At 42.9% G+C, this 12,259-nt stretch overlaps 1 protein-coding gene across 1 annotated transcript in view; it reads right to left on the bottom strand.

The window, feature by feature from the left end:
* The window catches only part of twf (twinfilin actin binding protein), a 40,944-nt gene extending 28,918 nt beyond the window's left edge, over positions 1–12,026 (bottom strand). Inside the window, exons 1-5 of the mRNA XM_070541205.1 lie at positions 11,669–12,026; positions 11,192–11,269; positions 11,025–11,075; positions 7,380–7,507; positions 821–1,153 (exon numbers count right to left, since the gene is read on the bottom strand). Of these exons, the coding sequence (XP_070397306.1) occupies positions 821–1,153; positions 7,380–7,507; positions 11,025–11,075; positions 11,192–11,269; positions 11,669–11,693 (615 nt within the window). The 5' untranslated portion in view covers positions 11,694–12,026. The remainder of the gene's footprint in view (positions 1–820; positions 1,154–7,379; positions 7,508–11,024; positions 11,076–11,191; positions 11,270–11,668) is intronic.
* Positions 12,027–12,259: the final 233 nt, after the last annotated feature.

Raw genomic sequence — 12,259 nt, 5'->3', positions numbered from 1 at the left:
ATTTAGAATATCCCACAGGGAGTCCAAATTTGTCGATGTTACAAAAAATTTGGGAGAAATGGCAGGTACACCCACACATACACTAGTAATGCAGCATACAATTCTAGAACTCTTGAATCTACACCCTGAGGGAGGTGAAACAGCTTACAGCTGTGAAAACATGCATACAAAAAAGGCAGCAAAGGACTTGTTTTTAAACCTTTGCTTAGTCTGTACTTTTTGGTATTGTTTCTTGTGTGGTAGCAATTACTTGGTCTGTCTAGGATAACGCATATTATCACACATTGAAAGCAACTTAGAATTGAGAAATCCTGTGTGTGCTATGTTGAGCATATAATGTATTTGATATGTTCTGTTTGTATGGATAAGTATGAATATAGCATGTGTTTTATCAGTCAAATATATGGTGTGCTGTTGGCATTTGTGCGTAGCATGAGGGAATGAAGTCTGGATTATATTAGATCGCACCCTTAGAAAATATGTTAAGCTAAAACATTACTATTCTTATCACATTGAAAATTAATTCAATTCCACTGTTCTATGTCATGCCTATACCACTATCTCACTATGACGTCCGCCACAGTGCATGAGGGAAACTCTGGATTCATTTTGACCACCTGGGGATCTTTAATGTGCACCTCAATCTAAGTACACGAAGGAATGCCCATGTACTTAGATTGACATGCTGCTAAGCCACTAAGATGCTGTGGCAGGCTATTATTATTATTATTATTATTATTATTATTATTATAACTACTACTACTACTACTACTACTACTACTACTACAGTCAATGGCAAACAAAGAGGGCAAACTCTCACCAATTGAACGTAGGAGACAGCGCCACCCTTGAGGTCGAAGAGGGCTGCCACTGCGTCGTCTGAAATGGGGAACTGCAGGCCGCGAAGAGTCTGGTGCCGCGAGTCCACGCCAGCAGTTTCCGTGGCCTCACTACGGCGAATGTGACGCAGCTCCTGCTCGGCCTGCGTCAACGGAGCAGGCGACATGTCGTGCTCCGACACCAGCACTCGTCGCACCCCGTGCAGGCGCATCTCGTCACGCGACGTGCCAAACAGCTCCTGCGTGATGTTGCCTCCGCCAAACTCTTTCTTCAAGGTCGCCTTGGTCGATGCGTACAACATCTTCTGACGCACCTGCAGGGTTGTAAATGCAATGGAAAGATCAGATTAGTGGTCTCGGTAATACATGCTGCTAGTGGCATGGTTCAAGGGTAGGCTGTTCCAATTTTGTTCTTAAATGCATTGATACTGAGTTCTCTATTTCAATAAAAACAAACTTACTAAAAATTTGCTGTCGCAGATGTCGCACTTCTGTCAGCGAAGCAGGGTTATTTGAAGAAACTACTATCAAGACAAATTATGAAGAAATGTTAGCTAACTTAGGTTACTGAATAGCTCTGTAAATATTCACTTTTTACTGATTAACTTTATAATTATTCACTTAGGGCACATATCCCAAATGCAGGTTAGAAGGTAAGCAGTAATGAAGTAGTAAGTATCCTTTCATCAAAAATTCTATGCTTAGCAGAAGTTTGAAAGGAGAAGTCTTCGAAATCTGTGGTAAATGGCATGGATGTTTCAGTTAACACTTATCAGCACTCTATTTTCCATCATGCTATTTGCACTATAAAAAAAAAGTTGACAGCAAAGCTAAGGGTGAGCGAGTAGTAAATTTTAAGGCAACATCAAATATGCATAGAAGAGTGCAAGAAGTGAACCGAATCAAATAGATTTTTAAATTGTACTCGAATAATGAACAATTATTTTCATAATTAATATAAAATTATTCACATCCTAGTATGATCGACCTCCATTCATTAGATTCTGACGGGACCAACGAAATTTATCGAATGATCCAACAGGTCGAATGAAACAGGATGCAGAAAAAATGTCAACTCACACTGCTGATTCATTTGGCAGTACTTGACGAAGTCTAAAACACGCCTGAATCAAATGCACACCCACTTTCAGTGAATACAAAGCAGGAAACTAACGTAGAAATAAAATTAAAGCTACTAAATAAAGTAGAGATCTTATGTGCACCGATCTTATTACAAGAAAAATGAACAATGTCTAGTCTGCGTGGCACAATAGCAGCTGGTTTTTTGAAGTCAGCTTTGCTGCACATCTTAAAGTCGGCTTTGCCGTAGTACAATTGTGTTATGCGGCAAAGCGTACAAAAACCACAAAGGCAGTTTTGGTTTCGTATCTGCGGCAGTGTAACTATTGCTACATCTAGCGAAGTATGTAAAGCCAGTTGGCCAACTATGTAGCGTGAATATTGTTTAATACCCGCTCTAATCGAATCTACGTACGTAGTTGGCGACCCTGTAAGCACAACAATGGCGGATTAAAGCAGTGTCACAATCGTGTCCATCATTATTCAGTCAATCACTAAATCTCATGACACAATAATGGCAGACAATTGTAATGCCTTTATTGTTTAGCCAAATATCCAAAGTCATTTGACAACTATTTTGTTGATTATGCTTATTTTTTATGCGTCTTGCAGATTTAGATAGAAAATAAACATTTTTTTTTTTCTGGCTCTTTATCCTTAAAGGTTTATCCTTAAAGGGTCTGTTCCAATTGTGTCCATCATTGCCCAGTCAATCGTTACATATCAAGACACAACAATCGTGTGCAATTGTAGTATCTCTATTTCTATTATCAAGCAAAGTATCCAAAGTCAGATGGCAACTATGTAGCATGAATGCTGTTGCATACCCGCTTTATCTAACCAAATCTATATGCACCTGGCAACCCTGTAAGTACAATTAAAGCAGTCTCTTTCACGAACATGTCCATCATTATCCAGTTGACCATCCCATTTCAAGACAACACCTACTTGCGCCATGCAGGCAATTTTCGGCTCAATTTTCTTGATAAAAAGAGTGGACATTAAAATTGGATTACTACCATAATCTGACATTGTGAGCTATGGCTATTGCGTGAAAATCTTGTTAGGGTGGGATGAAAATAAGCATTCTCAATGGGAGATGATGTGTGTTCTATGCACTCACTCTCCCCTAAGCAGTACCAAGATCCGCAAGACCCAAAAGAGACCCACGAAAGGGACCTTCAACCAGGATCAAATTAATCAAAAATGTTATCCAATGATTACGACACTTCCCAATGCAAAATGTGAGTGCAGCTCTATATGTGTTTTCATTTTGCGATGTATTGAGGCACGGAATTTGAGAGAGACATGTACCAGAGTTGGCAATTGTGGAAAATCTGATTTGTAGGTCAAGCGCATCAGCTTTTATACATGGCTCATCGAAGGTTCAACTGTAAACGCTGGTGGCGCTTGGCTTCCAGAAAGTACTACACAATTTGCTTCGTGCATACAATCAGATTACAGAACAATGATAAACCATGACAATCGAAACAAGCGCGAATGAGACCAAACCAAGCAAACCAAACAAGCGCGAGTGACAGCCGACGTAAGCAGACGATAGCACGAAACTAGAGGTGCGGCAGAGATCAAGTACGAGTATGCATCGAGCGGTTGGGCAGGTCTGCAAGAAACCGGTTTCCCATGCGCATGTCAATGCAGGGGCCACTCTCATTTGCCTCCGCCATTTACAGCTAGCATCTTTCACCTGCTGCTCAGCTTTCGCTCTTTGATCTTTCGCTGTTGTGCTTTTACACTCAGTTACACTGCCACTGCTGCACGGGAAAGGTCATTAAGAACTGTGCTGTAAAATCCAATTAACTAGCGTTGAAGTAATGGAAGTTTTCTGTATATGCAACAATAGCAAATTTCTGTCATCACACTGTATGTCACAAAGTGCAGTTTACAAATATAGAATACAGCCGACCCACGCTAGAACGAACCCTGATAGTTTGACGAAAAACATCCATTTTATCCGAAGTCCATAATACCCGAAACACCTAACTTCTGAAACGTTGTGATGTCTAATAACTTTAAAGAGTGAGTGACAAACATCCAAAGTAAGAAACAAACAAAAAAAGTAGCAGTTCCACCCACAGGCAAAGCATCGATTGCGATAGCAAATTAAGCAAGATAAGTGCGGCAGCAGCAGCCAGCAAATTGACTTCAGTGCTGTCGCTCGCTTCAATGCAAACTAAATGTTGAAAGCACAGCGCATACAAAGGTACCCACACTGGGTGCACTTTGTCTACATCACAGGTTGCTTTTAAGATACAGCGTCCTCACGGGCGCGCACTTTGTCTACATCGCAGATCGCTTTCAAGATACGGTGCCCACACCGTAAGCACTAGCCGCCGGAGTAGAATCTCTCTCTCGACTCCCCCCCCCCCCCCCTCTTCTGTGCTTTGAGCGCGAAAGAAGACTGTGCGTTTTCGCCCCACCTTCCTCCCTCACACCCGCAATATGGAGCCACAATCGTTGGCTGACCCTCGCAAGTCAGTTGTCATCCCATGTCGACAGAGCAAAAGTATGTTTTATACGGCCAATTTTGAAAAAAATTGCCACTGATTTCGTCCGCTGTAGCTGATAGTACGATGCAGCATGGTTCATTAAAAGTGAACTTCACTACATTAATAAAATAGGTAGAACAAACTAAGGCTGAAATATGGTCTGCTATATCCGAAAATCTGTTGTAAATGGGTCCGTTGTAACAAGCGTAGACTGTATTAGGAACAAATAAGCACTTTGATCCAATACACAGGGCTCCTCACTAAACTCTGTGGTTTAGCATTTGAAGACTGGCGCCTTGAGTGACAAAGCCAGCTATACTGCATAACGTGTCATGATTTATGCATACTATGTCTGTGGGGATGATAAAATTCATCATAGCTTTGTTTCTACAGTAAAACTTCATTAACTCAGAAAACCAGGTAATTGAAAATCGTTTCCTGGTCCTGGCAGGCCCATGGGCATAATTTAATGGCATAAAACTGTTGTTAAATCCAACATATTTCGTTGAGCACTGTTTCATTAAGACAACCCTTGGAAAGAAGCAAGAAGCTCTTTTTCACTCAATCCTCTCTGCTATCATCCACCCGCCCTACAGCTGGCCCCCGTTCAGGCTGCCAGCAGCAAAAGCTAGGCAGTTGAGGCCAGACCACACGCACGCTTGCCAATGCACTCAAGCTCACATCTATGTGCCTTGGACCTGCCACACCTCGCAAGGAATGACTCATTCACTTGGCTCCCTCCTAGATGCTTTGGCACCTAGGAGTGAGCTTTGGCAGACATCACTTCACACTTTGTTATTGACAGCACTTCAAAATGCCTATAAATTTATAATGTTAATTGTTTTTAGAGCTGTTTGATATGAACAAGAAAGGAAAGAAAACATATTTTCATGTATGTATGACATAAATCTGCCTCAGAGAAAGTTGATTGTACCATACTGTGGCTGCACAGCCAGGGGCGTGGAAACACCAGGCAGCATGAACACTGATATCTGCCTGCAACAAATCTTCGTGCTCGTGCCATGTTTTGACGTGCACAATTTTTATTGCACCAATTTGCATGTGTTGACAAGCGTAACTCTGGTCCAGTCTTTATAGTAAGGTCAGCAGCAATTTCCCTCCCTTATTCTTTTTTTATTGTTTTATTCCTTTGAGGGTCGATATATTTTATTTCAAATTTAAGATCCTCAGAGTGGCCTGATTCGAAAAATTTGTACTGCAATTTCTTTAGAGTGACCATAGCTAAAGTGACAAAAAATATTTTCCATTGGTAAACGTGCATTGTTTATTCATGAATACAGATGTACTTCCATAAATACTTTTAATAACAATAAAAAGTACCTACAGTTAAAGCACGATATAACAAAGTCTGTAAAATTGGCAATTTCCATCGATTTATCGAAATTTTGTTACACTGAAATTCAACCTTTTATGCAAAAAGTACGGTCGGCCATCGATTTTTTTTACACGGAAAGGGGACTGCAAGATTCTCTAACTTATCGGGTGATCGAAAAAAGGAAATCTTAATGAGAAAACAATTCATTTTGATAAATTTGGAATCGGCGACAAATGATACGGTTTCATGCCCCGTACGTCGACAATATCTTCACATCGGCAGTACAAATTCAGTGCAGCCAGCCATGCTTTCACGTGCCCTCCGCCCCCTGGCTGATACCATCACCCACACTGGGACCACACTATAAGGAAAAGCGCCGACCGCGTGGAGAGGAATGCTTAGTCTGCCTCTTGGTCCCACGAGTCACTGAAATTCGAGATTACGTAACCTAAATGCACGGGAGACAGCTTACATAGTGCCATGCCCACTCTTTGCACACACGACAGATTACCTCTAAAGCAGGGTACGCAGCTGCGTCTGCGCTCAGGCACACTTACAGCCATGCACAGCCACGACCAGGACGCGCGCCAGAAATCGAGACGCACACCAACGACGCACCACGTGCATTTTTTTTGCTAGTGGGTATGTGCCTTAATCATTTCATAAATAGTTTCTCTGTGCCCCTCCCTCACAAGGCATACCGGCAGCAAGCTGAAGGACAGCTATGGTGAGAAGCACATATACTTTAGTATTATTTTAACCATGTCAAGCTCGCTTAACCATTGAGGCGATGAGGCAGGGCAGGGCAGGTAAGCCTCTACAACAGGACAATGTTTAAGGACATGCACACCTCTCATGTCCCCCTAACATGATCACACCTCCCTTTAACAAAGAAGAAGCTAACGAATTCTCATATGTAGCCAAGCCGATATAAAATTTGACTGGACATGCTTTGTTTTGGGAACCACGTATTCTACTCACATCATGAAACCGAAACTGCAATGTCCAAAGTAATATTGGATATAGCGAAGTGAATATCTGTTCACCCGGCAGATAAACATGTGTAGCTTGGTAGCAAAAATGTCAAATACACAGCAAGAGCAGCTTATACGGCGCAATCCAGACATGCATGCCCATTTTCACCTTGGCTGACCAAGGTGAAAATTAGTAATTTAGTATTCCTGACTGGCACACATCGGTCCAGCAAGCAGTTGATGAGCCATCAACATAAACATGAGACCCTCTGCTGAGCCACTGTAGGGATAATGCAAGATTGAGTTTTTGCACAGCTAGACCCGATCGCAAAATTTTTTTTCATGCCGCTACCACAATATATGGTTGTGACAAATATTGGATAGAACAAAACTAATGTGAGATGCGACTCTTTTCATGCCAGAGGGGTCAGCAAAGTTCGGCTGTATATCTCTGGCGATGTTGGCAATGCCATTCTCTTCCACATTTGGCTAACTTGTCTTCAAGCCAAAACGGTTAGGTTTAGCAGGTAATGTCAGGGCAGATGCGTGTGCATTCTAGATGTGGAGAGAATGGGCTCCCACGTTTGGCGGCACTGCTTGTGATTGCCAGGATGAAGCCAAGAGCACATTCGTGGCAACTTACGGGCGAGTCCTCGGGTGACCAGCTGATGAAAAGCCAGTCGTACCCATTCGGGCAGGTGGAGTCCAGGCGGTAAAACAGGTAGCACGGCTGACCCCGTTCAAGCAGGGGAAGCACGAGGGTGTCATAGTCTGCAGCAGGGGGAACAAAATGAATTGAAAAAGACATTTGGCATGTAAGGTGGGCAAACTAAGCTTCAGGACTTCGGACAGCTAAAGAGATCCCCAAAGACTATTGTGTGTATGCTGGTGCTCATCACTTGAACAGCGATTGACAGATTAATTTATTGATTGTGTTTAATGTCCTAAAGCGACAGAGCTGCTACAAGAGAGGCCACGGCAGAGTACTCTGTTTTAATATGTGCTGCAGGGCTAGTTGGTTCATGATTTAAGCCCAAGTATAAAACATGAAAAGAAAAAAAAAAAGACATTGATGAGAAGGGCTGGACAAGGAACACAAAGCTTCTTTAACATGTTCACCGATGATTATGACAGTCCTTAATACAAATTATGAGTGCAGCTGTTTAGTTTCTTTGAATTCGCAGTATATTGTGACAAGGAATTTGATTATGAATGACAGGATCCTCTCGGCGACGACACTGAGCCTCTGCTCAGGCAGCTCGTTTAGCAGCAGCGGCAGACGAAACATTGCCACTGGTTGCGGCACTCATTGATCGGAAAGGAAGTGTGAGCCCGGGAATGCGTCACGTGCGTGGAGGGCATTTTCTAGCGGAGGCGGCACAGTGGGTCTTAAGCCCACACCACCACTTTTGTTTCGATAGCGTTCGCTGCACGCCTGGCCGCTACTGTTGAGCATGTCTCGTGCGGCACTCCACTTTCCTCCTTGTGAAATTGTGAAAGTATTGTGGTCACAGAAATGTATAACTTCCTGCGTTTTGTGCCAACTAGCCTTTGATCTGCAACATTCTCTACAGAATATGCTCCTTATATATTAGATGTACAGAGTTAACATTACATCAAATCCCATAGCTTCCAGTACGTGATGCAATATGTTTAGATCATTATTTCTGGGCAGCGCGCCACGAAAGCCATGCAATGAGTGCTGTCATACAAACGCGTCACTCTGCTCATTGTTTTGCAATTAGTAGGCTCACATCTACAATGTCTACTGCAACGCTTGCTTCACACAATATGACTACTAAATTACTATTCCTAAGGCCCTATAGCATGTCCTACTGCTTGGTCGTCAATGCAGAAAGTGAAAGGTTGCTCTAGTCTCTGCAGCATTGGCTGCTTTGTGCGAAACGGAGTATGCTGTCAATGAAAAGTCATGAATGAATGGGTGCTACTCAACAGGTTTGGCTAGTACAATGTTACATAAGAACAACAGAAAAAGAAAGAAAGATGCGAGCAGTGTTTTTTTTTCCCTTGCCACCTTCATGCAATGGTATGCTGTCCGAACCCGTCAATAAGCACCAATTAGTTCAGCAAAACACCAATTTAGAGGCTATTCACCATGAGATATAGTACAGGTGCTGCAATTCAGAATAAAGTACCCTTTATATAAGGTGTGCTTAAAAAAAAAGATCACCAGTAGCTGACTGAATAATTCTGGTCATTGAGTTACTCAGAGACAGACATTGCTCGCACGAGAAATCAAAATGCACAATCAGCTATTTAAACACTCGCTGACTTTTTAATCAAGCACTTTACGACCCATATTGCAATTTAAAAATTGTAGCCGGAGAATTTGCAAGGCATATGCACTTGGAATGAACTTTCAGGAAGACACCTCTTTCAAGATATTCATTCCTGAAGTGTGCAAAAAAATACATGGACGTTTTGAGTTACTTTCATGCTTCAATGCATAAAACAGTGGTTTGATAAAAAAATATAAGTGGAACAATAGCGCATATATACCACATGTTTCATGGTGCATATCTCAAAACCTGTGTTATCCTTACAAGCCATTCAATGTGGACATGCCTTGCAAACTAATTGGCTACAATTCGCGAACTACAATATGTGCCTTAAGGTCATTAATTAAAATGATCATTATTGATTTTTTCTTATTAGTCGATTATAGATTTCTGTTTCTCGTGCCAGTAGTGTCTGCCACTTTGAGCAATCCTGTTCAAAGACTACAATAATGCTATCTGCCACAGGCAATTAAAAAAATTCTGCATGGTAAAAAAAAAAAGCCGCCCCATAGATGCGACTTGTCCAAACAGAAGGAGCCGCAGCAGTTCAGAGCCAACACAGACACAAACTGTCAAAATCACAAGATGTGGATGAAAAAAAGCTCAGGAAACAGGTTGTGAGAAAGGAGAATTAGGAGAGGAATTTCACTCAACTTCCTGTACTTTATAATACGCTAACACAACTTCCCATAAGTGTGTAATCCCGCAGACAAGATGAACCACAAAATGCCGAATGGCTTGGCTTCTCTCTCCACAAAGAGCATTACTTGCACTTGGCAAGTCAGACCTAGGCAAACCAAATAGCAAAGACTATTCAGCTTGTGTAATGAAACTTGAATATTCGTAGACCCCTCCACACGAAGAATAAGATAAAAGATGAAGCTCTTTCAAAACACTTGACACTACATTTCTGGCCTCTCACTAACTATAATTATATTTGGTGATGAACAAGGGTCACATTGCATTCCAAAAGAACTAGAGACTCAGCATAATGAGTTTTGGCGATATTCTTTAAACAGAAATGGCTGAAATGTGCAAAAGTGCTTCAAGATGTGCTTCAAGATCTCTAATGCCATAATAACATACAAGGATTGGTGTGGACATTAAATTCAAACAAAAAGGCTTTGCCCTTTTTCATTTTCACTAATGACCAACCTTTTTCTCCTATATAAATGCATATCAAGTCTCGAACACATCCCTAAATTTACTAAAGGCAGCTCTATAATGTCTCTTTGAGGCCTTGTTTTGTACATTCGAGCATAACCCACAATCCCTTATTTCACCAAATTATGTATGCTGACAGAACCAGATAAAGCCAAGAGAAGATGACGCCATGGAATACACAGTTGAAATTACCTGTGGTTTTAAATGAAATGCAGCAATTCTAGGGTTTTACATGCCATTTATGAATCCGGATTGCTTTTGACCACGTGGGGTTCTTTGACAAGCACCAAATGTACAGTATAAGGGCATTTTTGCATTTTTGCCTTCACCAAGGCCGGGATTTGATCCCACGCCATTGAGACCAATGTTGACAGAGCTTGTCGATGACATTGAGATGTTGCAGGAGATGAAAACCTTCAAGTTCCCAATTTTGCAGCAGTTGTTCACCACAGTGGCTAATGTTGAGGCAGGTTTGTTACGCTTGTTTTTACCCACTGTATTCTCGGTGTGATGATGTCAGACACTATCAAGCTAAGAAAGTGGTATGAGTGGCAATACGATCACCTTGCTGGTCAATTATACTGCATTTGTGGACAGACCACGTCCGTTGAACCAAGCTGTGATATACTCAAATATCATTTTTCACTACCTCAGCAGAAGTGTGATGGCAGTAAGTGACTTTGCAGTGCAGTGCTGTAAAGTAGCAGACAAAAGAAATCAGGCCCGAAGAGGGAAAGAAAATTTGGAAGGTAAAACACCACCATTTATTCCTCGATACCCTAGCGATCGCTTGTGTACTATTTAAATATAGTGTGTGGCCTTACCTCGCTCCCAGTTGTCCTTCGGCGGCTTCTGATCAAGCAGCGTTAATTCCTCTGTAAAAGAAGTGACATTAAAGCTGGCGCTCACGGAAAGAAACAACAGACGGCGCGGAAGTTTATCCAATAATTTCCGGCCACTGCAATTTGTATGAGCAAATCACGATACTTGCCGTCGACAATTGAGACTTTGAAGACGCGGACGCTGCCATCGCGGCACTTGCCAAAAAACTGCTTCAGTTCGGCGTTCGCTGAAACGGGATAAAATAAACTTGTCACGTTTCTAACGATCACAGCTACGGTGATCAGGGGAGCACCCGTAATCGTAGATTGGAGTCACAAGCAGAGGATGTGACGTGCTGGCGACACATCTGCGAAACCTCACAATCATAACAGCTACCGAAACAAGCCCAAATACGCTACTGGGTGCTGATATGACGACAGTGCCGTTGATTGCACAGTGCACGTCAAATCAGCACTCGCAAGTTTATATATGCAGCTTTGCCACCGTATTCACTGTCCCGGGGAAGTCAAGGACACCTAAGCGTTGAATCGCAACGTAATAAGCGATACAAAACAGTCTTTTGTGCAGCCGCTACGCGCCGGCTGGGCCCGGTTCATTTCAGCGGCTACGAAAGCGGTCGCTTTACCTTGTATTCCGGTTTGGTGGGACATCCTGCGTGCGCTTGTAGACTAGCAGAGCGGGATTTTGTTGTTATCGCCGTCTCGCCAACACACCCAGCCGGATATTCAGAGCGGCCCCTGGCAGCTCGGCAGCACGTTCCAGTTTACACACACCGGTGCGCGCAATATCGCTGACGCTTCATGCGGAGGCGGTAACGCAGCCGCTGATTTCTTGCGCAGCAGCGATAGCAACGCGACGCAGCAATCTGGCGCGACGTTCAAGTTCCACTGCCCCGATCACGACCGACCGTGCGTAGACCGACCCCGATCACTGCCCCGACTGCTGCCCATAGAATAAAGAAGAAGTGCTGCCCACCTTCGCAACGCTCTCGCTGCTCTGGTAAAACCTACCTAAAGCAAACCCAGCCACTACTAAATCCTACCGCACTCAGTCACTATCATCATCTAGAGAAAGCGCGCTGAAAACGAATTCGCGGCAGCGTCGAATCCGGCGAAACAACTTCGACGCCAGACGCAACTCTACACCGAGTTGTCGTACTGAACAGGTTCTCCTAGCAGCAGCGGTAGCTTGTTTTAATTTTCTGCTTGTTAGCAAC

Source organism: Dermacentor albipictus, chromosome 6 (assembly GCF_038994185.2).
Source record: "Dermacentor albipictus isolate Rhodes 1998 colony chromosome 6, USDA_Dalb.pri_finalv2, whole genome shotgun sequence".
NCBI lineage: Eukaryota > Metazoa > Arthropoda > Arachnida > Ixodida > Ixodidae > Dermacentor > Dermacentor albipictus.
This window is presented reverse-complemented; position numbering and strand designations above follow the sequence as displayed.